Raw genomic sequence first — 27670 nt, 5'->3', positions numbered from 1 at the left:
TACAAAGCCGGCAGGAGCACTGCCAGGGAGGGTGCCAGTGCCAAGGGTCATGGCCTGAGGGGGGCTGTGTCTGTGAAAGGAGGATGGAGGGGTGCAGGGCGGGTATGAAGGAGCCTCCAGAAGTTTGGGAGTGAAGGAGGTGAATGGTGGGGGTGCTGGAAGGCTGGCCTGAAAGGGGGTGTGGGAGGGCCTGAAAAAGGGGGGCACTCAGCGGCTCCACAGCAGGGTGCCATCACTTTGAGGGGGGGGCAGTGCCTATGTGTGTGGGCAGCAGCATTGCCCGTGGGTGGGGATGTGGGGGAGCCCTTTCAAAATTGTGGCCTGATCTCGGAGAAGCCAGTCTGACCAGTGGCTTCAGCTCCCCAGTGATGAACATTATTCTAAGTGTGGGCTAGCCCAGTGAGAAACTCCCCTGGGCCAAAAAGAATGACTAAGTGTGGTTAGATAGCGGTGGGAAGCTTGCCGACAGAGCCGATTAGAAATTCCCAGCAAAACCCACCACAAATGACATTTTACTGTTCGATCATGCCCATTGTGTTCAGTTAGTACTGTGATGTAGTTTTTTTAAAAATATATATTTATTAAAGTTTTTTAACACAATTTTTCTCCCTTACAAACAATAACCCCCCCCCATCGTAACAAAAAAAACGAGAAATCGCACAGAGCAAGATATATACATGGCAAAATGATATATTTACACAGCTTTGTACACTGGCCCTCACCCGTACGTGCCAGTTTCCCCAACCCTTCATGTTATCTCTTGCTCATCCACCCTCCCAGGCAGTCCCCCCTCCCCCCTACCAGGACGTCCGTTCGTCCCCCTCCCCCAAGGTTGCTGCTGCTGCTGACCGACCTTCCTCTAACGCTCCGCGAGATAGTCTAGGAACGGTTGCCACCGCCTGTAGAACCCCTGCGCAGACCCTCTCAAGGCAAACTTAATCCTCTCCAACTTTATGAACCCAGCCATATCATTTATCCAGGCCTCCAGGCTGGGGGGCTTCGCCTCCTTCCCCATCAGCAAGATCCTTCGCCGGGCTACTAGGGACGCAAAGGCCAGAATGCCGGCCTCTTTCGCCTCCTGCACTCCAGGCTCGTCCATTACTCCAAATATTGCTAGCCCCCAGCTTGGCTTGACCCGGACTTTCACCACCTGAGATATTGCTCCCGCCACTCCTCTCCAGAACCCCTCCAGTGCCAGGCATGACCAAAACATATGGACATGGTTCGCCGGGCTCCCTGAGCACCTTCCACATCTGTCCTCCACCCCAAAGAACCTACTCAACCTCGCCCCCGTCAAGTGCGCTCTGTGGACCACCTTAAATTGTATCAGGCTGAGCCTGGCACACGAGGAGGAGGAATTAACCCTACCCAGGGCATCAGCCCACAGACCTTCCTCGATCTCCTCCCCCAGCTCCTCCTCCCATTTACCCTTCAACTCTTCTACCAACGCTTCCCCCTCTTCTTTCAACTCCTGGTGTATTTCCGACACCTTGCCCTCCCCGACCCATAAGTACTGTGATGTAGTTAGTGGCAGGAGCCAGGGGATGAAGCAGTCAGGTGTTGAGGTGCAGTGTTTGTTTGTGGCTGTCAGGCAAGCCGAGAGGTTTCTGACGAAATACAGCCAGAAAATCTGCACTGTTCTTTTCAGTTATTGTGTTGTTGTATTGATTAGCATTGTTTAAGGGGTAATTGTATTTTCTTGTGTGATACTAAAGATATTTTAATACTATATTAGTAATAAAGTTTGTTTTAACACACTTTGCCCCTAATTTGCATAAAATCACTCCTGAAGCGAGATATCCTTTCCACACAGTCTTACAAATTTACAACAAAATACTGGGGTTTCTGCCCAGTCTCCGAGCCACTGTTGGGGTCTGGTTCGGGATGGTAATAGTGTATCATCTGCAAGGTGCACTACAGGAACTCACCAAGGCTCCTTTGACAGCACCTCCCAAACCCACAATCTCTACCACCTAGAAAGACGAAGGCAGTAGATGCATTGGAAAATGTGATGAATGTAGGAATTTCAAATATATTGTATCGTAAGTGGTGAAGTAAACGTTAAACGCCTGGGTTAGAGTGTGTTTGATTGCTGAAATCCTGTTTTAAAAGATTCTTAGGTTGAAAGACAAGAAAACTTTTAGATGCCAGAGATGCAATTAACAATTGTAAAAAGCTTGAGCTAATATTTTGTTTTCATTAAAGATTCCCTGGGGAGCTCATTAGTTTTGGGGGCTGGTTTAGCTCACTTGGCTAGACAAGTTAGCACCAGGGACCCGGGTTCGATTCCTGGCTTGGGCCACTGTCTGTGCAGAGTCTGCTCGTTCTCCCTGGGTTTCCTCCAGGTGTAAGCCTACTTGTGACATTAATAAAGATTATTATTATAATAAAGATGATTATAAAGATTATTATTCGTGATGCAGAGCAAGGCCAGCAGTGAGGGTTCAATCCCCATACTGGCTGAGGTTGTTCATGAAAGCCAGCCTTCTCAACTTTGCCCCTCGCCTGAGGTGTGGTGATCGTCAGGTTAAATCACCACCAGTCAGCTCTCTCCCACTCAAAGGGGAAAGCAGCCGATGGTCATCCGGGACTATGGTGACTTTACCTTACCGTACTTAATTAGTTTTCAGCTTGGTGAGATAATGACATTGCTGGGTGGAGCTCAGGCATGAGTCTTTTTGGGCAGCACGGTGGCACAGTGGGTTAGCCCTGCTGCTTCACTGCGCTGAGGTCCCAGGTTCGATCCCAGCTCTGGGTCACTGTCCATGTGGAGTTTGCACATTCTCCCCGTGTTTATAGAACATAGAACTGTACAGCACAGTACCGGCCCTTCGGCCCACGATGTTGTGCCGAACTAGTCTGAAACTAAGATCAAATCAACCTACTCTCACTCATTCTAATGCACTCCATATGCCTATCCAATAACCGCTTGAAAGTTCCTAAAGTGTCAGACTTCACTTCCATAGCTGGGAGTGCGTTCCACGCCCCAACCACTCTCTGAGTAAAGAACCTACCTCTTTCGCCCCCACAGCCCAAAAGATGTACGGGCTAGGTGGATTGGCCACGCTAAGTTGCCCCTTAATTGGAAAAAAATGAACTAGGTATTTTAAATTTATTTTAAAAAAACAAAAAAAACAAAAACAAAAAGGCATGAGTCTTTTTGAGAATGCATTTTCAGTTCAGCTCTGAGCTGAATGAAGCTGTGTGCAGAAGTGAGGCAGCTCTGCTCTCACTGTAGGTTATATAAAAGAGAGTAAGGGCTGGGTTCTTCTGCCCCGCCCGCTGCAAGATCACCACAGGTGGGACACGAACCATGTAAAGGTCCACTGACCTCGGGCGAGAATTACCAGTCGCCAGGCGAGTGCGGCAGGAGAATCGCGCGACTAACAGTATTTAAAGCAGTGTAGACTTGTCTGAGGACAAGGGGGACCTGAAACAAGCCAGTTGCAATAGAGTTTGATGACACACAGCCAGGAGACAGATCTGACAGGATACAGATCTTTTCTGTAAAGCAGCATCAAGAGATCTCTTTTTCAAAGATTAACTCTCTAAAGCAAGTATTCCTTTGTGCCATTGGTATTTAGGGTGGATTGAGAGCCGAGATGGTCTCTTTTTTTTTTGTTTAAGTGGGAATAAAGATGGCAATTAAGGGTACTGTATTACATGATAATTGTAAGCTATTTTCTGGTGTAATAGTAAAGATTTTAATACTGTGTTAGTAATATAGTTTGTTTTATTAGACCATAATCCTTAATTCATCAGAAATCACTCCTGAGTCGAAGCATCCTTTCCTCACAAAATTAAAAAATATTGGCTTCTCTGTCCAGTATCTTAGCCACTATTGGGGTCTGGTCAGGAATCGTAACAAACACCATGACCTGCAAGTTCTCCTCCAAGCCACACACCGCCTCATTTGAAACTACATCACCATTCCTTAACTGTCACTGGTCAACATCCTGGAACTCCCTCCCTAACAGCATTGTGGGAATAACTTTTCAACTGGCAATTAAGGATAGTCAATAAATATACATCCAATAAGTGAATAAAAATACAAATACATCGTAATTCTTCTCTGGGATTCGAGATCTTGAATGTTTCCCTTGCTTCCTCATGGCTAAACATTTGACAGATTTCTGAAAGTGAGGTTGATAAACAACAACTTGCCTATATATAGAACCTTCAATGCAGTAAAATGCCCCAAGGTGCTTCACTGGAACATTATCAAATAAAACTTGTCACAAAGCCACATGAGGCAATATAAGGACAAATGGCCAACAGGTTAATTTTAAAAGGAGTGTTATAAAGGAGAAAGAGTGACAGAGAGGCAGAGAGCTTGAGAGTGAACTTCGAATTTAGACAAGGCTTGACCAACCTCCAGCTCCGCAGGCCAAATGAGGCCCCGAGGCATTTTGATCCAGTTCGACTGTTGAAGACTTCATGGTCAGCTGTTTGAAAAACGTGTCTCAGGATGTCACGTGAGGCCAGGTCCCAGTTTAATTGCGTTTACAGTTGAGCAAGCAGCATAATATGTATTGTCTGTGAAGACACACCAGTTGGGTGTGGCATCAGGATAAAAACATGAATTTCTTCACCAACAGAAAGTCAAAGCACCAGGAGGCAGAGGGAGAAAGGAGATATCATATTGCCATGTTAACCTTGAATGTCAGGCATGTTCGCCATGATATCACAAGGGAGAACCTCTGGCAATCACACTGAAACATTTTAATCATTAAACATTTGCTATTAACATCTATCAATAATGTGCCTTTTAGTGAATTCATGCATAGTGTTTAGGTAAATATTTTATGAACATAGCAATGTTTTTTTTTCCCAATTAAGGGGCAATTTAGCGTGGCCAATCCCACCTACCCTGCACATCTTTGGGTTGTGGGGGCAAAACCCACGCATACACAGGGAGAATGTGCAAACTCCACACGGACAGTGACCCAGAGACGGGATCGAACCTGGGACCTTGGCGCCCTGAGGCAGCAATGCTAACCACTGCACCACCGTGCTGCCCTAGCGTCATGAGTGATGATGTCCAAGACATGGTTCAGTCAGTGGCGACCATTGTTGAAGGCTTCAATAGCATGTGCCAATCACTGGGGGACGTATCCCTGATGCATATGGATGTTGCCGAGGCACTGCGGAGCATGCCCCAGGTGCAGGTGGACATCGCCGAGGCACTGCGGAGCATGTCCCAGGTGCAGGTGGGCATCGCTGAGGCATTGCAGAGCATGTCCCAGTCACCGAGTAGCATCACTGAGGGCGTCAGCACCATGGTGTAGACAACGGGGAGGCGCCAGCGAGGCAGGGCCGGATTACGCAGAGGTCTCTGGAGCTCACTCCAGCTGTCACTCCATCTCATGTTGCACCCCAGGACACCATGGGCACCGTCGGGGAAAAGGGACCGCCGGATGCCGTCCCCTTGCCTTCCACCTCACCCGAATCCCCCTCTCCTGACACCGGTGTGTGTCAAGGCCAGTGGGCAGAACAGGATGCCATGGGGATGGCAATCACACTGCTAAGTCGGCCGAGGCGCTCTGGCTCCAGCTCCTCTTGAGGGAGCCCACCAGAGGTATCAGAGGCCACAGGGCACGAGAAGTAGCAGACCTCCGATGTGCATCCTGGGGACGCACGTAGACATAGTGGTAGAGCACGGAAGCTTAAGAAGATTGATGATAACTGAGTGGGCACAGGGGATGGGGAGGGAGTGTTATGAGCCAGGGTTTAGAAACTCCAAAGTGTATTATAAAGTTCACTTGACCTACAACCTTTATGTTGAATTTAGCTAGGATGAGCCCAAAAGCCTTCACTTCAGATGTGATTCATCAGACTTCCTTGACACTTTAATCCAAATAATGTTTATTCTAAGAATATTGTTAACATATATCCATATATATATATATATATATATATAAACACAGCAATAATTTTTAACAATTATAAACATAAAGGCACCCACACAGCTACAGTAATCTATGCATAACATTTAATGAATTCCCCCTTAACTGTTCCAATTCAATAACAAAATCCCATAAACCAAAACCCCCTTTTTAAGGATGTGGCCCAGCACACTGTATTCACACTTGAATGGGACTGGTCCTTTTCCTGAACTTCTGGTCCAGTCTCAAACAGCAGATTCAAGCTGCTTCCGGAAAACAACTATATCTTTAAAGATGGCCACAGCCAATGTGCTTTTTACTGGAACAGCTCTTTAAAATGAAAACATAGAAAGACAGGGAAAACACTTCTTTTCTCGTTCTGTGCGGGTGAGACCCAAGCAGACACGGGGAGACACTGTCCAGACGGACAGTGACCTGAAGCCGGGATGAAATGAAAATGAAATGAAAATCGCTTATTGTCACAAGTAGGCTTCAATGAAGTTACTGTGAAAAGCCCCTAGTCGCCACATTCCGGCGCCTGTTCGGGGAAGCTGTTACGGGAATTGAACCGTGCTGCTGGCCTGCCTTGTCTGCTTTCAAAGCCAGCGATTTAGCCCAGTGTGCTAAACAGCCCCTATCGTATCCGGATCGTCAGCGCCGTGAGACAGTAGTGCTAACCACTGTGCCACCATATGAACATAACAAAGTTAAGTCCATCCAAGTGCAGATGGCATTTGTTTTTATGTACCAACCATTCGCAAAGATGGTTAAGATTTTTGTTAAAACTATCAAAGAAACTTGATAAATGTACTTTGAAACACAATCAATATAACAGGCATCGTTTACTTTAACTCGATTTCCTGAATCCCAGATTCCCTTGATGCCCGAAAATCTATCGATCTGGTCTAGAATACTCAGCATCCAGAGCCCTAGGAATAGAGAATCTCAAAGAATCAAAGCTTGAGTGAAGAAATTTCTCTTCATCTTGGGTCCTTATGCTAAAACTTTGAGAGGTTGGGGGAGTGGGACGAGGAGAGGGCGGTGGTAAAGAGAGTTCAAATGACAGGAGGACAAGACACGCTAAATGAACAAAAGAAATATTAAGGCCTACTCTACCAGAGGATTGGTCTTCTACTCCATGACCCTGAGAGTAGACTGCAGGCAAAGAAATATGTCATTCTCACTATCGCCCACCGCTTACCCCCACTCCGCCCACCCGCCCCAACTCCCTCCAAAGGCTATCAGAGGGGCCTACCAGCCTGATCCCTCTGACTTTCAATTTTTGACTTGCCTGTCTCAGACACCCTCACAAATCCAACCTACATGGGAAGCAGAGTTGGGAGGGGAGATCAATTGGGGAGCATGGAGTGAGGCACTGCGTAGGGTAAACGGGACCTCCTCATGTGCAAGGATGAGCCTGATACAGTTTAAGGTGGTGCACAGGGTACATATGAGTCGGGTGAGAATGAGTGGATTCTTTCAGGGGGTAGCAGATGAGTGTGAGAGTGTGGGCTGGGGGCCAGCGAATCACACGCACATGTTTTGGGGTTGCAAAAAATTGGGAAAATTCTGGGCGGGAGTGTTCGCAGTCTTAGCCAGGATAGTGGAGGAGGAGGTGGACCCGGACCCTTTGGTGGCGATATTTGGGGGTCTCAGAGAAGTCGGAGCTCATGGAGAGGAGGAAGGCCAATGTCTTGGCCCTCGCCTCTCTGATTGCACGGCAGCAAATTTTGCTGGAATGGCGGTCGGCCATCACCACCAGGGGTAGTGGCTTGGTTGGGTGACGGCTTCCTGCGATTAGAGAAGATAAAGTACGACTTCCTGCGATTAAAGAAGATAAAGTATGAGTTAAGGGGCTTTTCAGGGGGGTTTGAGAAAACATAGGGGATGTTTGTGACCATGTTTGAGGGGCTGTTCGTCACGGAGGAGTGGGGTTGGAAAAGAGGAAAAATCTGTACAGACTGTATAGTTGATTGTAGGGTCGCATGTTTCCCAGGGTGTTTGTTCGCTGTAACCTGTTTTGATACATGTTTGTAATAAAATACATTGTTAAAAAAGCAAATCCAACCTACCTCTTCGCACCCACCTCCCTCAATGAGACTTCCAGGGCTTTAGAGCTGCCATCCCTCTGATTAGGCCAACAGCATCTCCAGTAGGGAGGCCATCTCATGGAAAACTGCTGAGTCAGTCCCACAGCCATGGATCCCCATTTGCTCCAGATATCAGGTTCACAAATCCATCCGGACTTTTAGGTAGGGGAAACAATTTCACACCATCTATCCTGTCAAACCCACTTAGAATCTTACAGGTTTCAAACAGATGACCTCTCGTTCTTCGAAACTCCAGACAGTGTACATCCATTCTAATTGATCTCTCCTTGTAGCACAACCCTCTAGTTCCAGGAATGCATCTAACAAACCTTCACTGCATCCCCACCTATGATAAGTACATCCTCCCTCAGGGCGGCACGGTGACACAGTGGTTAGCACTGCTGCCTCACAGCGTCAGACACCAGGCCTTGGGTGACTGTGTGGAGATTGCACACTCTCCCCAAGTCTGCGTAGGTTTTCACCGGGTGCTCCTGTTTCCTCCCACAATCACAAAGGTGTGCAAGTTGGGTAGATTGGCTATTCTAAATTGCCCCTTAGCTGTGGGGATAGGGCAGGGTGACGGGGATATTTCAGGTGATCTTTCAGAGGGTCGGTGCAGACTGGATGGGCCGAATGGCCTCCTTCTGTACTGCAAAATTCTATGTTTCTATAGGGAGACCAAAACTGCACGCTACTTCAGGTGGGTCATCCCAAAGTCCAATATAATTGTGGCAAGACTTTCTTACTTTACACTCCATAATCTCACAACAAAGGCTAATATATTATTTACTCCCTATTGCTTGCTGTGCCTTTATGTGAATGTTGTCCTATTCAGGTACAAGGACACACAAAACCCTCTGAACACCAACATTACCAGTGCCTTACCTTTCACAAAATTTCTACTTTTGTGCTCTGCCTACCAAAATGGATCGCTTCACAAATTCCCACATTATACTTCACCTGCCAACTTCTTGCCCAATCACTCAGCAGCCTCTTTTGGTCCTCGTCACAGTTTACTTTCCCAGCTAACTTAGTGTTATTTGCAAACTTAGATGTTTTGCCTTCAGTGCCCTCATCTAAGTCGCCGATATGCAGCAGGGTTTTTCAAACTGCGAGTCGGGAGGTTCGCGGAACAATTGGTCGCAGCGTTCCTGATCACGGAAGCGGCCAATGGCCGCAACCGACTTTCAAGAATGCTGGCGACCTCATGCATACGCACCGCCTTCAACAGATCTGGAAGTGCGCAGGCCCGAGATTGGAGGCCCTCCACTCCTGTTTATGATCACCCAGTCGCCCTTGTGCTGCCCTTCCCCTGCAGCCCGTCACACCCTCCCTCTGCCCTCAGAACCACAGCTCCACTCACCACAGGTCTCATGCATATTCCTCCATAATCCAGAGAGCTGGTTGGAGACTAGCCGGGTAGACTGCCTCATCCTAATGTCAGCGCGCTGTCCCACTACCGCTTTAAAGAAGGCCAGCTGCGACGGGCCTTTACGTTGATAAAGCCAGCCGAGTGCGACCTTTAAATTCAAATGATGGAGTCTTCCCGCCAGAACCAGCCGCAGAGAGCAGATCACACCTACAGCACGTCCACTTATGTCATGCACTCTATACGTTCGTGCTTTGGGCGCAAAATCACGGAGGAGAGATTTCTCCATTTTGTAACTGCAAAGGTCGGCCGGCGTGGGTCGCAAAAGGTCGGCCGGTGGACTTCCGGTGGCGGCCATGGAGGAGTAGGTCGCACACTTGATAGCTCCCGCCTGTGACGGACGTTTGGACCTTTTTCCCCCGTTTTTTTCTGGATTTTATCGGATAAATTGGTGAAGAGTGAGACAGTAAGGAGAAATCTCCCTCCGGTGTATGGAGAATTGGACCAGAAGTAGCCGTGTGAGAAGACAAAGTCCTATAAGGAAGACGCGAGCAGAGCTGGCAATGCGGGAAAGCATGGCGGAGAGCAAGAGCCACGGGGAGACGGCACAGTGGCCGACGAGTCAGCTGGTGGAGTTTTTTGAAGATTGCTTTGCCAGGCTGAAGGAGGACACGCTGGACCCGATTAAGGCTTCGATTGATCAAGTTGTGCAAAATCAAGAGACCCATGGGAGAACGATCCAGGAGATGGAGAAAAAGGTGTCCGAGCACGAGGAGTACATAACCGTGCTGGAGACCAAGGTGGAGATGATGAACAACTGCCAGAAAAGAATGCAGGAGAAGCTGGAGGACCTGGAGAACAGGTCCAGGAGGCAGAATCTTAGAATTGCCGGCCTCCCTGACAGCAGTGAGGGATCGGATGCGAGGGCCTGTGTGATGAACATGTTGGAGAAGTTGATGGGGGCTGAGGCGTTCCCTCGACCCCGGAAGTGGATAGAGCGCACAGAGCCCTCGCGAAGAAGCCCCGAGCAAACGAGCCGCCGAGGGCAATGGTGGTACGCTTTCACCGAATCCTGGACAAAGAACACGTTCTGCGGTGGGCCAAGAAGGACTGGTGCAGCAAGTGGGAGAATTGTGAGCAGCGCATTTATGAGGACCTGGGCGTGGATTTGGCCAAGAAGCGAGCTGGGTTTAATCGGCAAAAACGGCCCTCTTTAAGAAGGGGGTGAAGTTTGGGATGCTGTACCCAGCCCGTCTTTGAGTCACACATGTGGAACGGGACTTCTACTTCGAAACACCAGATGAAGTATGGACTTTTATTAAAGAAAAGGGGCTGGAGGCGAATTAAAAGACACTGAAGCCTTGGAGAGTACTGTGGTGGCGATTTGTTGTGCTGGGCTGTACAAGCATAAGTCGTGTGTAATAAGGGGCTGTTTGGATGGCTAAAGGTAACTTTGTCTTGCAGGGAGCTGGTTAGAGGGGGGATGGTCTTTGGGGTTGGTTCTGCTTTTGGGTGTTTTTTTTTCTAACGTGGCTGTTTCTTCACTGTTTTTTTCCTGATGTATGTTTACTGGGGAATGTGATGCTTTTAATATGTTTGTTCAAGTTGGGGGAGAGGGGAGAGAACAATGGGGAGACAGACTGCTTGGTGCCAGGGGCGGGCGCTATCAAGTCAGCATGGGTCAGCTGACTCTCAGAAGCGCAGTGGGGAGCGAGCAGATGTTAAGATGAAGCTTGATATGGGGGGTTGGGTATCTAGTGTTGTTGCTAGAGGGGGAGGGGGAGGGAGAGGGGGAGCTGTTTTGCTGAAAGGGGAGGAACTGTTACTAGGGGACAAATGGGAGGTCGGGAACGCGAATGCCCGAGGGGGGGGCTCGAGGAGGCGGAGGGCGGAGGAGCTAGAGGCTGGCCTAAAAAGGATGATGGCTAATCGGGGGGTAAGTCCCCCGACCAGGCTGATTACATGGAACGTCAGAGGGCTGAATGGGCCGGTCAAGAGGGCTCGTGTGTTTGCGCATTTGAGGGGGCTGAAGGCGGACGTGGCAATGCTACAAGAGACACACCTAAAGGTTACAGACCAGACAAGATTGAGAAAGGGGTGGGTTAGCCAAGTATTCCACTCAGGGCTGGACTCAGAGGCCAGGGGAGTAGTGATCTTGATCCGCAAACGAATGGCATTCGAGGCAGGGAGAATCGTGTCAGACAAGGGGGTAAGTACATAATGGTGAGTGGGAAGTTGGAGGGAGTGTGAGTGGTACTTGTGAACATAAATGCTCCGAATTGGGACGATCGGAATTGGGCCGGTCAAAATCCAGGATAGGGAGGAGGCCGGCTGCGGCAAAGGAATTGAAGGGGTTTATGGAACAGATGGGGGGAGTAGACCCATGGAGATTTGCACGGCCAAGGGGGAAGAAGTTTTCCTTTTTCTCACATGTCCACAAGGTATACTTTCGCATCGACTTTTTTGTTCTGGGCAGGGCGCTAATACCAGAGGTGGTGGATACTGAGTACTCGGCAATCGCAGTGTCGGATCATGCCCCACATTGGGTGGATCTACGGGTTAGTGTGGAGAGAGGACAACGCCCGCTGTGGAGACTGGATTTGGAGTTGCTAGCGGACGAAGTGATCTGTGGGTGGGTTAACAAGTCCATCCAGAACTACCTGGAAACAAATGATATGGGGGAGGTCTCTGCAGCGACGGTTTGGGAAGCTTTGAAGCCAGTGGTCAGAGGGGTATTAATCACGGTATGGGCCCACAGAGAAAAGGCAGAACGGGCTGAGAAAGACAGGTTAGTGGAGGAGATACTCCAGGTGGACAGGAGATACTCGGTGGCCCCGGACACGGGGCTACTGAGGGAACGGCGGAGGTTACAGCGGAGTTTGGGCTGTTGATCACAGGGAAAGCGGTGGAACAGTTGAGGAAGGCAAGGGGGGAGATTTATGAGTACGGGGAAAAGGCAAGCAGAATGTTTTTTTCCAGCTCAAGAAAAGGGAGGCGGCCAGGGAGAAAGGTAAAGTAAAGAGTAGAGGCGGGAATACTGTCCTGGACCCAGCGGGGGTGAACGAGGTGTTTAAGGACTTCTATAGTTTATTATATGAGTCAGAACCCCTGGCTGGGGTGGAAGGGATGAGGCAGTTTTTGGATCAGTTGAGGTTTCCGAGGGTAGATGAGGATCTGGTGGAAGGGCTGGGGGCCCCAATTGAGATTGAGGAAATAATCAAGGGGCTGGAGGGCAAGGAGTCGGGCAAGGCCCCGGGGCCTGATGGCTACCCGGTGGAATTATAGAACAAGTTTCCAGTGATATACAAGATTCCACTGCTAGTGAGGACATTTAATGAAGCAAAAGAGAAGGGAGTCCTCCCCCCAACAATATCGCAGGCCTCAATTTCATTGATTCTGAAACAGGAGAAGGATCCGGAGCAATACGGGTCATACAGGCCGATTTCTCTACTGAATGTGGACGCCAAATTGCTGGCTAAGATACTGGCCACAAGGATAGAGGACTGTGTCCCGGGGATGATAGGGGAAGACCAGACGGGATTTGTAAAGGGCAGGAAACTCAAGGCCAATGTTCGAAGGCTTCTAAATGTTATTATGATGCGCTCAGAAGGAGAGGAGGTGGAGGTGGTGGTAGCGATGGATGCGGAGAAGGCTTTTGATCGGGTGGAGTGGGATTACCTGTGGGAGGCGCTGGGAAGGTTTGGGTTTCGTGAGGACTTTATTGACTGGGTGCGGTTGCTCTATCAGGCACCAGTAGCGAGTGTGTACACGAACCGGCTGAGGTCGGGGCTGGTTTAGCACACTGGGCTAAATCGCTGTCTTTTAAAGCAGACCAAGGCAGGCCAGGAGCATGGTTCAATTCCCGTACCAGCCTCCCCGAACAGGCGCTGGAATGTGGCGACTAGGGGCTTTTCACAGTAACTTCATTTGAAGCCTACTTGTGACAATAAGCGATTTTCATTTCATTTAAACTACACCGAGGGATGAGGCAAGGGTGCCCCCTCTCCCCATTACTGTTTGCTCTGGCCATAGAGCCATTGGCCATGGCGTTAAGAGCCTCTAGGAACTGGAAAGGACTGGTTCGGGGGGAGGGGATGGAGCACCGGGTCTCGCCTTACGCAGATGACCTGCTCTTGTATATTTCAGACCCGTTGGAGGGGATGGGGGAAGTAATGCGAATCCTGGGGGAATTTTGCAATTTTTCAGGGTATAAATTGAACATGGGGAAAAGCGAGATGTTCGCAATCCAGACAAGAGGACAGGAGAAGAGACTTGGAGAGCTGCCGCTTAGAATGGTAGGAAAGAGCTTTCGGTATCTGGGAATCTAGGTGTCCTGGGAGTGGGAGGGACTGCACAAGTTAAACCTATCCCGGCTGGTGGGACAAATGAGAGAGGACTTTAAGAGGACATGCTCCCGCTATCACTGACGGAGAGGGTACAGACCATGAAAATGACAGTCCTCCCCAGATTTCTGTTTGTCTTTCAGTGCCTCCCCATCTTCATCCCAAAGACCTTTTTCAAGCAGGTGAATAAGATTATTTTGGGCTTTGTGTGGGCGGGTAAAACCCCGCGAGTGAAGAAAGTGTTGCTGGTGCGCAGTCGGGGGAGGGTGGGTTGGCGCTGCCGAACTTCTGCAATTACTACTGGGCAGCTAATATAGCCATGATCAGGAAGTGAGTAGTGGGGGAGAGGTCGGTGTGGGAGCGGATGGAGGTGGTGTCTTGCAAAGACACCAGTTTGGGTGCACTGGTAACGGCACGTCTTTGGTCTGTCAGTGTGGGTCGCAAAAGGTCGGCCGGCATGGGTCGCAAAGGTCAACCGGCATGGGTCGCAAAGGTCAACCGGCATGGGTCGCAAAGGTCAACCGCCGTGGGTCGCAAAAGCCAACTGGCGTGGGTCGCAAACGTCAACCACGTGGTTCGCAAAACGTCGGCCGGCGTGGGTTGCAAAAGGTCGACAGGCATGGGTCGCAAAAGGTCAGCCAATGTGTGTGGAAAAAGATCAGCCGGCGTGGGTCACAAACGTCAACCGCGTGGTTCGCAAAACGTCGGCCGGCGTGGGTCGCAAAAGGTCGGCCGGCATGGGTCGCAAAGGTAAACCAGCATGGGTTGCAAAGATAAACCGCCGTGGGTCGTGAAGGTCAGACGGTTGGTAAATGTGGGTCCTGGGAAAAAAAGTGGGTCCCATGGGAGGAAACCAGAGCATCCGGAGGAAACCCACGCAGAAACGAGGAGAACGTGCAAACTCCATACAGACAGTCAAAATCTTTTAGTTTTCTTGAGGATGAAACCAGTAAGATGGATAAGGGGAAATAAGTGGATTCAGTCTTTCAGATTTTAGAAAAGATTTTGAAAGGTGCTGCATGAAAAGTTATTACACAAAATTAGGGTTCTTGGATTGGGGTAATATATCAGCATGAATTTAAAATTGATTAACAGAAAAAAAAAAGAGTAGGAATAAACAGACCATTTTCAGATTCGGAGGTTATGACTAATGGAATACTTCAAGCATTGGCCTCAGGCAGTTACACTCTATCCATGCCATTATTTGACTCTGCAGGCCAGTTCCCAGCCCAGTGGAACAGCTCCCTCTTTCCCCAGTTCCACAAATCAAACCTTCTGCCTCCCACACCACACTTAATCTTCCAATCAGTCTGTCTCAATGCCAATCAGACCGTAGGTTTAGTTAACAATCCAGAGATCATTAGCTGTGTTCTGTATTTCAACTTCGACCCAAGCTCCTCAAACTCTCTCAGCAAACTTCATTCCTAGCTCTTTTTTTTCAAAAAGATTTTTTTTCTAATTAAGGAGAAATTTAGCGTGGCCAATAGGGAGGCACGGTAGCACAGTGGTTAGCACAGCTGCTTCACAGCTCCAGGGTCCCAGGTTCAATTCCCGGCTTGGGTCACTGTCTGTGCGGAGTCTGCACGTTCTCCCCGTGACTGCGTGGGTTTCCTCCGGGTGCTCCGGTTTCCTCCCACAGTCCAAAGATGTGCAGGTTAGGTGGATTGGCCATGCTAAATTGCCCCGTAGGTTAGGTGGGGTTACGGGGATAGGGAGGAGGTGTGGGCTTAAGTGGGGTGCTCTTTTGAAGAGCCGGTGCAGACTCGATGGGCTGAGTGGCCTCCTTCGGCACTGTAAATTCTATGGTTAGAACAAAGAACAATACAGCACAGTAACAGGCCCTTCGGCCCTCAAGGCCTGTATCAGTCATGATACCAACCTTGGCCAAAAGCCTCAGCACTTCCTAGTGCCATATATCCCTCTATCCCCACCCTATCCATGCATTTGTCAAGATGCCTTTTAAATGCCGTTAATGTATCTGCTTCCACAATCACCCTCTGTGTAAAAAACCTGCCTTGCACATCTCCTCTAAACTTTGCCCCACGGACCTTAAACCTAGGTCCCCTGGTGACTGACACCTCCACCCTGGGAAAGAGTGCCTGCCCATCCGCTCGATCATGCCCCTCATAATCTGTAGACCTCTACCAGGTTACCCCTTAACCTCCGTCATTCTAATGAAAACAGTCCGAGTCTATTCAGCCTCTCCGCAAAGCTAACACCCTCCAGACCAGGCAACATCCTGGTAAACCTTCAATTCTCCACATCCTTCTGGTAGTGTGGCGAACAGAATTGTGCACCAAGGTTCTATACAATTGTAGCATGACTTGCCAGCTTTAATACTCAATGCCCTGCCCAATGAAGGCAAGCATTCCATATGCTTTCTTGTGGGGATGAGACCTACGCAAACACGGGGAGAATGTGCAGCGACACGGGGCCAGGATCAAATCCTGTCGTCGGCATTATGAGGCAGCAGTGCTAACCAGTGCGCCACCGTACGGCCCCTTCGCTCCTAGCTCTGCACAGTGCACAATGGTTAGCACTGTTGCTTCACAGCTCCAGGGTCTCATGTTCGATTCCCGGCTTGGGTCATTATCTGTGCGGAGTCGGCACATTCATTCTCCCTGTGTCTGTGTGGGTTTTCTCCGGGTGCTCCGGTCTCCTCCCACAAGTCCCGAAAGTCTTGTGACGATAAAGATTATTATTATTATTACCTATGTTGTTGGCGCTAACATGGATCCTCCACCTCTGACTTCAAGTTCCATTCTAGCTGCAAGGAAATGCCCTTAATCCTCACACCAAGCAGGCAACACAAGCTTCATGCCTCCTGGTCACTGCTGCAGAGTATAGCATCTATTCTCCAACTATACCTGCCCCTTTCCAGTACCAGATGGCCATGTAATGCATAGCTATACAAACTGATCAATTATCTCTCCTGGTTGTATAGTGACAACACTATCTCAACTACATTTTTTAAAACACCTCATCAAATAATACGCCCCTTTATAGTATTAGTTAATCATCTTCCTGCATGAGAATCAACTTATCCAATCTCACAAGACTGTGGGGTATATATGAGATATATGAGTTTCCTGAAGATCTTAAATAAACAATCTACATTTTTTATATTACAAAAAAAAAAATGGGAATTAAACAAACAATGAGTACTGGTGAGTGAAAGTGAGTGAACAGCCGATACCATTTTGATCTATCTCCTTGGAAATATTGTATGGCACCATTGGGGCGGGCAGGAACTATGAGCACGATTTAACTAAATGGGAACAAGTCCCATAGCGAGCGTATTTAGCCGTGTGTGTCCCGGCACTCGCAGCATGCACCTGGGGCATGTATCTGGGGTCTTCGACCCACTCGGAGACCACCACGAGTACTGTTCCATCTGGTCCCCGTTTGTGGAGATCAGTACTGAACGGCGCTCGCCCAAGGTCTCAAGACGAAGGAGATGGATCCTACGCCTCAGGTACCTCGGGAATCTGTACATTCAAGTGAGACAAACTGTCTCGCTTTAATATGCAGATTTGCTGAAAAGTAATCCCGCCCACAATGGGTGAGAGTCATATCGCAACGTCTCACGAGATTGGGTTGGATCTTGCGAGGCGTTGTGAGCCGGGCAGATCCCGGGAGTGGGGCCTCAAGGCTTCTATCGGCCACACTGCGTAGCAGCGAGCTGATTTTCGGGTGCAGTGTAGCCGTAAAATTGCGCCCTATATATTTTTCCAATCTACAATTCAATGGGCGAAAATTATTTGCAACAATGGTGGGAAGGGATTAGAGAATAATGGATGAATTAAATCTTCAAGAAAAAAAGATACAACAGTAAGAAACTGATGTAACCTAACATAAAAGGGATGAAAAATCAAGTAAATTTGAACTGGAGAGGGAAAAATAGGATCATATCGTCATCTAACAAACTATTCTTTATGTCAGTGATTGTCACCTCAGGGGCTCGACAATCAGGTGGGTCGTGGGCGGGTGCCGGGGGGGGTCACGGAGCCGCCCTTCGCGGCACTCCCGATCGCGCAAATCCGCGAGCAGCAGCCAGCTTTTAATAACGCCGGCTGCAAGCGGCCTTCAAAATGGCCGCGAACATGTTAAAAAAAAAAGGGGCCGCATTGCGCATGACTGGTGATCGGGCACACATGCGCAGTGCGGCCGCTTTTTTTAAAAATGGTCGCAGTTTTTTGTTTTACAAGTTTGGGGGGGGGGGTGTTTATTCATTTTATTCATTGAATTTTTATTTTTTTCATTTATTTTATTCTTTTTTTTTTACAAATTCGGGGGGGGTTTTATTTGATAAAACTTTGACAGGAAAAAATGCAGAACTTTAGACAGATGGAGACTCCATACTTTCCGACACTGGAAGGCTTCACTTTCATCTAACAGGTTCCATTGGGGGAGTGTGTACGAGGGCCAAAGGGACCCAAAACCATTTCCTCCATTTTTGTCAGCAGCAAACAAAGGTAAGAGAAAATGGTGGGTCGCGCAGGTCGGCTGCCGTGGGTCGCAAGGTCGGCCGGTATGGGTCGCGAAGGTCAGCCAGGTTGGATCCCGAAGGTTGGCCGGTTGGTAAAAATGGGTCCCAGGAAAAAAAGTTTGAAGAACACTGCTTTATGTTATGAAAAACCTGAGTTTCAATTGAACCCATTCATATATACAATGAAAATCTTTTTTCAGCTGACTGCAACAGTCTTAGCACTTTGGTTAGGCTCAGTTTTAGACGCAGGCCTCTACATCATTCTCCATTTTAAAATAAATTGACAACCTCAGTCCAAAGACCATAACAATGACATATTAAAATATGTCAAATATTAAAATTAACATTTGGACAACAAATGGTGTTCTTTTGACATTGGTTTGAAGCACATTGGGTTAGATCACTGAAGGCAGTTTTTCTTCTGGTTCATACCATGTCAAACCTAGGACTATTTTACGATGAGACAGTGACTAAAAAAAGTGGTAACATCCTTAGGCTTAATACGGACATAATTTAATGAAAAAACATGGAGAAAATTAATCTAAGCATTCTGCTTAGCTTGGAGTATAAAAGGGAGAACTGTAATGTTATTTATACTTTTTTTAAACTGTTGAACCACTAGCAATTAGTGTGCAAAGACAGACAATAGTTCATATTGACAATTACCTGACTCTGCAGTTCACTTTGTTGCTTCAGGCGAAGATTTTCTGGTGTATCAGCAACAATGGTGAATTGCTGCTTTGGGTAATGGCTGAAACAAGACAGAGCAGCAATCAGAATCAATAAATATAACTTAAGTGTGTTAAATATAAAAATAAAAAGAATGTGCATTTCACTTTTACATGGTTTGATCATATCCTGTATTAACAAACTTATGTTTAATATTCTACCAATTCAAAGAGACATGCAGCACAGGACTAAAATTGGGCAATTGCTCATCCTGAATGGAAAGTTGAAATGCTGCAAATATCAGAAATCTAACAAAGAACAGAAAATGCTGGACACTCTCAAGTCATGACAGCATATGTGGTGAGAATTCACCAGTGTACCCATTTTATACAGTCAGCCTGAGTAAATGGGAGTTCTGTTTCAAGTCTGATCATGTAAAAATCAATATTAAGACCAGTGGACAGAATATTGCCCAGTAGAAAAAGGGAAGTGTTGCTCCTTGTCCTTGCATTGAGCTTCATTGGAACAGTAGATGCTGGCAATACAGACTGGAACTTGAGGCAATTCCAAGGATAAGGGAAGGGAGTGGATTACGGGTTCGGGTGGGGACCCTTTGGACCAACGTGTTGGTAGAGAGATCAGCAATCTTGGTATCGGCCTGTTATTTCCTGCCACCAGCCTGTGAGCCACTTGGCCTGCTTCGATTTCTCAGACTCTCAGACTTCCTAATCCATTTACCTATCTCCCTTTAATAATTCTTACACTAGGGGCAGCACGGTGGCGCAGTCGTTAGCATTGCTGCCTCACAGCGCCGAGGTCCCAGGTTCGATCACGGCTCTGGATCACTGTCCGTGTGGAGTTCCCCGTGTTTGCGTGGGTTTCGCCCCCACAACCCAAAGGTCTGCAGGGTAGGTGGATTGGCCACGCTAAATTGCCCCTTAATTGGAAAAAGTGAATTGGGTACTCAAATTTTTTTTAAAAAATTAAATAATTCTTGCACTCAAAAATCTATCTATCCCAGTCTTCAATACATTCAGTGACAAGGCTTCCACAACCCTCTAGGGGAGAGAGTTCAAACATTCACAATCCTTTGAATTGGGAAATTTCTCATCTCGATCCTAAATGATCAGCCCCTTTGTCCCAAGTGTTCTAGATTTCCCAGCCAGGGGAAACAACCTGTTAATGTCTTCCCTATGAAGCCCCTTCAGAATCTTGTATTTTCAATTGTATAAAATCTCATTCTTCCAAACGCCAGAGAATATAAGCCCAATTTACGCAGCCGTTCATCACAGATAAAGGATGTATTGGCATTGGAGAGGTGCAGGGGAGATTCACTCGGTTGATTCCGGAGTTAGAGGATTGGCTTATGAGGAGAGACTGAGTAGATTGGGACTATACTCATTGGAATTTAGAAGAATGAGGGACGGGTCTTATAGAAACATATAAAATTATGAAGGGAATAGATAAGACAGAAGCAAGGAGGTTGTTTCCACTGGCGGGTGAAACTAGAACTAGAGGGTTCAGCCTTAAAAGAAGGGGGAGCAGATATAGGGCTGAGTTGAGGAGGAACTTCTTCACCTTAAGGGTTATGAATCTGTGGAATTCCCTGCACAGTGAAGGAGTTGAGGCTACCTCGTTGAATGTTTTTAAGGCAAAGATAGGTAGATTTTTGAACAGTAAAGGAACTAAGGGTTATGGTGAGTGGGTGGATGAGTGGAGCTGAGTCCACAAAAAGATCAGCCATGATCTTATTGAATGGCGGAGCAGGCTTGAAGGGCCAGATGGCCTACTCTTGCTCCTAATTCTTATGTTCTTATATGCCAAGCCTCTCATCCCAGGAATCAAATAAGTCAATCTTGACTGTACCACCTCCAATGCAAATATATCCTTTCTTAAATAAGATGACCATGGGCTGGATTCTCCAGTCCCCCAGCCGTCTGTTTCTTTGCGGCGCGCCATTTGCTGGCAGCAGGATTCCCTACACCTGTTGCTTGTCAATGGGATTTTCCATTCAAGCCACCCGACGCTGCTGGGAAACCCGAGGGCGGGAGGTACGCTGCAGGTGGGAACAGAGAATCCCAACGACAAGATGATTCCGGCCCAAAAAACTGCGCACAGTACTCCAGGTGTACAATCGTTGCATTCTATTTCATCTCCTTATGTTACTTATTGGTAATATCTTCCAGTTCGGAGGAAGGATTCATACCCAAAACATCATTGATATGTCTTCTCAACAGACATTGCTTGGCCTACTTAGTGCCTCCAGCATCTTCTGTTCATTGTTCATCCCACATCAACGAGTAACTTCTATTCATTCTCCAGGATTGCAGCACATCATCTCGGCTGACACTTAATCCAGTATCAATTGTGCTGTTGGTGGGCCTGTCAACTCTGTCTGTTGGATATAAAATATCCTGTAGTGCATCCACCCTTTCAAGTCCCTTCAGGATCTTATATGTTTCAAGAAGATCACCCTCATTCTTCTAAACGCCAATGGATTCAGGCCCAACCTACACAATCTTTCCTCAAAAGTGAACCCCTTCATCAAGAAACATTATTCTACTCTCAACGTGGTCAAAGGCCAAGTAATAAAGACTAACACTGAGTTTCTTTTTGTTTAAATGTTCTGGCAAATCTCTCTTTGAGTGCTGCTTACTTTGTATAGATTGGGAAAACGTGTTGTGGACAACAGTAAATCTCGACTTGCATTCTCCTATACCCTGCGCTAGAACATCATTGTCACTGTGGTACCTCCCAGCAAATAATTCCTTCAGTATATGCAAATATCAGCAACGCAAAGCAAAATAACCAGAACCAGAACAGAAATAAACAAATCATTCGCAAATAAGAAAGTATCGTTTGTGAAGCATTCACAGAACCATTCTGCCCAGAAATAGGATTACGGTATTACCTTTGAAACCCACAATCTCCATCACTAACAAACACAAGGGAATGTGGCTATCTTTGGCACCACTGTGCATACAAATAGAAAACACAAAACTTGAACAAACATGGTTTAATTTAATCAGAGATTCCCTGTGAACATATTTGCAGTGGAGGCCTTAGTTAGAGTCTTCCTGGGCAAGTCCTTTGAAGTTTAATTTCAGGATATGCACCAGAATCATCTTGAAAAGGTGGCAACTCATAAGCTAGAAAATTCATATTGTCATCACAGATTTCCCTAAATTACTACCAAAGGCAGGGACCATCACGATGCATCATTGCAGCAAATGAGCAATGAGTAAGATATGTAACCCTTGTTTAGGACAGACTAATATTCTCAGATAATTAATTAGTTTTTTTTAATCAGAGCTAACAAAATGATTCTATCCATCTTGGTTTCACCCTTGGGAGAGGTGCAAAGGCCCCAGGAGTATGCTGGGACAGGGAAAGAGGAATAGCATTTTGAAAACAGTCAGCTAGACCCACAAGACAATATGGCCAATAGACACTGAATTTTCAATCGAACTGATCGTTGTCAAAGGGTTTCCTGAAGTCCATTTACTCCATTCCATTATATTTCTCAATCTATGATGTTGGTCACTTCCTCAAAAGAATTCTAATTGGTTTGTCTGCCTCTTTCTAATGAAAGGAGCCTCCATTTCTACAGTGACTCCTCAGAGTGGAAGCCCGTCATTCATCTTTAGTATTATCTTATGAATTTCTTCTTCACCTCTTCTATAGCCTTGTTGTATTTCCTTTTTTTATATAAATTTTAGAGTACCCAATTCATTTTTTCCAATTAAGGGGCAATCTTAGCGTGGCCAATCCACTACCCTGCACATCTTTGGGTTGTGGGGGCAAAACTCAAGCAAACACAGACAGTGACCCGGGGCCGAGATCGAACCTGGGACCTCGGCGCCATGAGGCAGCAGTGCTAACCACTGCGCCACCATGCTTCCCCATTGTTGTCTTTCCTACAGTAAGCCACCAAATCGAAGTAGGAGTCTATAAAGTCCCAGGAAGCCAAGCGGTGGGTAAACATCGATCTATTCACTGTCACGGAAAATCTGTTTAAGGCAGCAAACTATTTAGTGTACAGTCCAGTTGGGACAACCAACGTGCGGGACCCTGCCTAGGCCGGCCTTTATACTGGTGTGGTAGTCTGTGTAGAGGTATTACGGTACCTGGTAATGCTGGAAAACCATTGGTAAATATTGTATGTTTCCTATTGGTCAAGCTGTATGGTAGCTCTGCCCTGCAAGGTGGGGTATTAGAGCCCGTGCCGCCCCAGCCTTCTTTCTGTACCTGAGCTGCTGGGGGAAACATTTAGCTTATTAAAGCCTTCAGTTGGACTACAACCTCCTTTAGTGGTCATTGATCGTGCATCAATTTAATAAGCTAGATTTAAACGGGTGGAGCTCCGAATCAAGCCGGAGTGTCTGCAACTCAGCCCCCACGCGGCGAACTCAGCGGCAACATTCAAGCACTGGCTGGCGTGTTTTAAAGGATATCTCGGAACGGCCGAAAACACACCCACGGGAGAACAGAAATTGCAAGTCCTGCACTCGAGAGTGAGCCCGGAAATTTACACCCTCATCAAGGACATGGACGACTTCGATGCAGCAATGGAGCTGCTAAAAGGACATTATATTCACCCGGTAAACCAGGTCTACACCCGACATCTGCTAGCAACGAGGGGACAAATCCCTGGGGAATCACTGGAAGAATTCTACCATGTGCTCCTGGTGTTGGGGAGAAACTGCAGCTGCCCGCATGTTTCGGCGAGCGACTACACAGAACTCTTGATCCGGGACGCTTTTGTGGCAGGTATGCTATCCTCCCAAATCCGCCAGCCATTACTGGAAAAAGACACCCTAGGCCTCAAGGAGGCATGGGCCCTTGCAGGCTCCCTGGATGTGGCCTCCCGAAATGTGCACGCTTACGTTCCCGATCGCGCGGCAGCCCCCTAGGCAGCGTGGAACCCCTCCGCAGCCGACCCCGAGACATCTCCCATCCCCCCCATAAGCTTGTGCTGCAAGGCGGCCTGGCAACCCGGGGGGGCCCCGCTGCTACTTTTGCGGGCAGGCCAATGACCCCCGGCAGCGCTGCCCGGCCCGCGCATCCACCTGCAAGGGATGGGGTAAACAGGGCCACTTTGTGGTAGTATGCCAGGCCTGTGCAGTCGCCGCAGTCTCCGGTGGCGAATGCGGACCGCCACCACAAACCTCTCCACGGTCCCTGTGCGGCCAGCGTGCACCGCCATCTTCCTCTTCCAGGGTCACGTGCGGCCCCCGGGCGCCGCCATCTTGTCCTGCGGACACCACGTTCGATGGATGGGCGCCGCCATTTTGTGCATCTCCAGCCATGTGCGACCAATGGGAGCCGCCATCTTGGATGGACTCCCAGGACCCCAGCTCGGCTGACCGCACACCGCCCGAAGGGAACACTCAACTGCTGCGATTAGCCTCGGTGACTCTGGATCAGTCCCGGCCTCGAACACTCTCAACTACTACAACGACTGTACTTCTCAACGGGCACGAGACGTCCTGCTTAATTGACTCTGGGAGCACGGAGAGCTTCATAGACCCCCGACACGGTAAAGCGCTGTTCTCTCCTCGTCCACCCCGTTAATCAAAAAATCTCCCTGGCCTCCGGTTCCCACTCAGTAGAGATAAAGGGGTTTTGTGTAGCAAACCTCACAGTCCAAGGAAGGGAGTTTAAAAATTACCGGCTCTACGTCCTTCCCCACCTCTATGCGGCCACACTCCTAGGTTTAGACTTCCAGTGTAATCTCCAAAGTCTAACTTTCCAATTAGGCGGCCCTATACCCGCCTCACTGTCTGCGGCCTCACGACCCTCAAGGTCGATCCACCTTCCCTGTTTGCGAACCTCACCCCGGATTGCAAACCAGTCGCCACCGAGAGCAGACGGTACAGTGCCCAGGATCGGATCTCTATTAGGTCAGAGGTCCAAAGGCTACTGAAGGAAGGAGTCATTGAAGCTAGCAACAGTTCCTGGAGAGCTCAATAGTGGTGGTAAGGACCGGGGAGAAGCATAGGATGGTCATCGACTACAGTCAGACCATCAACAGGTTTACGCAGCTGGACGCGTACCCTCTCCCCCGCATATCTGACCTGGTAAACAGGATCGCGCATTACAAGGTCTTCTCCACGGTGGATCTCAAGTCCGCCTACCACCAGCTCCCCATCCACACTAGTGACCGCGAATACACGGCCTTCGAGGCAGACGGGCGGCTCTATCACTTCTGAAGGGTTCCCTTCGGTGTCACTAACGGGGTCTCGGTCTTCCAGCGCGCGATGAACCAAATGATTGACCAGTACGGTTTACGGGCAACATTCCCGTATCTCGATAATGTCACCATCTGCGGCCACGACCAGGAGGACCACAACACCAACCTCCGGAAATTCCTCCAGACCGCAAAGATCCTTAACCTTGCGTATAAAAAGGATAAATGAGTGTTTAGCACCAACTGCCTAGCCATCCTCGGCTACGTAGTGCGAAATGGAGTTATACGCCCCTACCCTGAACGCGTGCGCCCCCTTATGGAGTTCCCCCTCCCTCACTGCTCCAAGGCCCTGAAGCGCTGCCTCGTGTTTTTCTCTTACTATGCCCAGGGGGTCCCCAACAATGCGGACAAGGCCCGTCCTCTGATCCAATCCACAGTTTTTCCCCTGTCGATAGAGGCCCGCCAGGCCTTCAGCCGCATCAAAGCAGACATTGTAAAGGCCACGATGCACGCCATTGTCGAGTCCCTCCCTTCCAGATTGAGAGCGACTGAAGGAAGAAGTCATTGAAGCTAGCAACAGTTCCTGGAGAGCTCAAGTAGTGGTGGTAAGGACCGGGGAGAAGCATAGGATGGTCATCGACTACAGTCAGACCATCAACAGGTTTACGCAGCTGGACGCATACCCTCTCCCCCGCATATCTGACCTGGTAAACAGGATCGCGCATTACAAGGTCTTCTCCACGGTGGATCTTAAGTCCGCCTACCACCAGCTCCCCATCCACACTAGTGACCGCAAATACACTGCCTTCGAGGCAGACGGGCGGCTCTATCACTTCTGAAGGGTTCCCTTCGGTGTCACTAACGGGGTCTCGGTCTTCCAGCGCGCGATGGACCAAATGATTGACCAGTACGGTTTACGGGCAACATTCCCGTATCTCGATAATGTCACCATCTGCGGCCACGACCAGGAGGACCACAACACCAACCTCCGGAAATTCCTCCAGACCGCAAAGATCCTTAACCTTACGTATAAAAAGGATAAATGAGTGTTTAGCACCAACTGCCTAGCCATCCTCGGCTACGTAGTGCGAAATGGAGTTATACGCCCCGATCCTGAACGCGTGCGCCCCCTTATGGAGTTCCCCCTCCCTCACTGCTCCAAGGCCCTGAAGCGCTGCCTCGTGTTTTTCTCTTACTATGCCCAGGGGGTCCCCAACAATGCGGACAAGGCCCGTCCTCTGATCCAATCCACAGTTTTTCCCCTGTCGATAGAGGCCCGCCAGGCCTTCAGCCGCATCAAAGCAGACATTGTAAAGGCCACGATGCACGCCATCGTCGAGTCCCTCCCTTCCAGATTGAGAGCGACTGAAGGAAGAAGTCATTGAAGCTAGCAACAGTTCCTGGAGAGCTCAAGTAGTGGTGGTAAGGACCGGGGAGAAGCATAGGATGGTCATCGACTACAGTCAGACCATCAACAGGTTTACGCAGCTGGACGCATACCCTCTCCCCCGCATATCTGACCTGGTAAACAGGATCGCGCATTACAAGGTCTTCTCCACGGTGGATCTTAAGTCCGCCTACCACCAGCTCCCCATCCACACTAGTGACCGCAAATACACTGCCTTCGAGGCAGACGGGCGGCTCTATCACTTCTGAAGGGTTCCCTTCGGTGCCACTAACGGGGTCTCGGTCTTCCAGCGCGCGATGGACCAAATGATTGACCAGTACGGTTTACGGGCAACATTCCCGTATCTCGATAATGTCACCATCTGCGGCCACGACCAGGAGGACCACAACACCAACCTCCGGAAATTCCTCCAGACCGCAAAGATCCTTAACCTTACGTATAAAAAGGATAAATGAGTGTTTAGCACCAACTGCCTAGCCGTCCTCGGCTACGTAGTGCGAAATGGAGTTATACGCCCCGACCCTGAACGCGTGCGCCCCCTTATGGAGTTCCCCCTCCCTCACTGCTCCAAGGCCCTGAAGCGCTGCCTCGTGTTTTTCTCTTACTATGCCCAGGGGGTCCCCAACTATGCGGACAAGGCCCGTCCTCTGATCCAATCCACAGTTTTTCCCCTGTCGATAGAGGCCCGCCAGGCCTTCAGCCGCATCAAAGCAGACATTGTAAAGGCCACGATGCACGCCATCGTCGAGTCCCTCCCTTCCAGATTGAGAGCGACGCATCGGACATAGCTCTGACGGCCACTCGCAACCAAGCGGGCAGGCCCGTGGCCTTCTTCTCACGTACCCTCGATACTTCCGAAATCCGCCACTCCTCGGTCGAAAAGGAGGCCCAGGCCATAGTAGAAGCTCTGCGACATTGGAGGCATTACCTGGCCGGCAGGAGATTCACTCTCCTCACTGACCAACGGTCGGTTGCTTTCATGTTCGTTAATGCACAGCGGGGCAAGATAAAAAACGATAAGATCTTGCGGTGGAGGATCAAACTCTCCACCTACATCTACGAGATCTTGTATCGTCCCAGGAAGCTAAACGAGCCTCCTGAAGCCATGTCCCGCGGCACATGTGCCAACGCACAAGTGGACCGCCTCCGAGCCCTCCACGAGGACCTCCTCCACCCGGGGGTCACTTGCTTTTTCCACTTTATCAAGACCCGCAACCTGCCCTACTC

At 48.8% G+C, this 27670-nt stretch overlaps 1 protein-coding gene across 3 annotated transcripts in view; it reads right to left on the bottom strand.

Annotated features, from left to right (window-relative positions):
* Window positions 1-27670, bottom strand: part of LOC140424909 (LIM zinc-binding domain-containing Nebulette-like) — a 524814-nt gene that overhangs the window by 323133 nt on the left and 174011 nt on the right. For all 3 annotated transcript variants that reach the window (XM_072508537.1, XM_072508541.1, XM_072508543.1), the window contains exon 3: window positions 18843-18927. In XM_072508537.1, the coding sequence (XP_072364638.1) occupies window positions 18843-18927 (85 nt within the window). The remainder of the gene's footprint in view (window positions 1-18842; window positions 18928-27670) is intronic.

This window comes from Scyliorhinus torazame, chromosome 6 (assembly GCF_047496885.1).
Source record: "Scyliorhinus torazame isolate Kashiwa2021f chromosome 6, sScyTor2.1, whole genome shotgun sequence".
NCBI classification, from domain to species: domain Eukaryota; kingdom Metazoa; phylum Chordata; class Chondrichthyes; order Carcharhiniformes; family Scyliorhinidae; genus Scyliorhinus; species Scyliorhinus torazame.
Note: the sequence above shows the minus strand (reverse complement) of the source record. Positions and strands in the feature narration are given on the sequence as shown.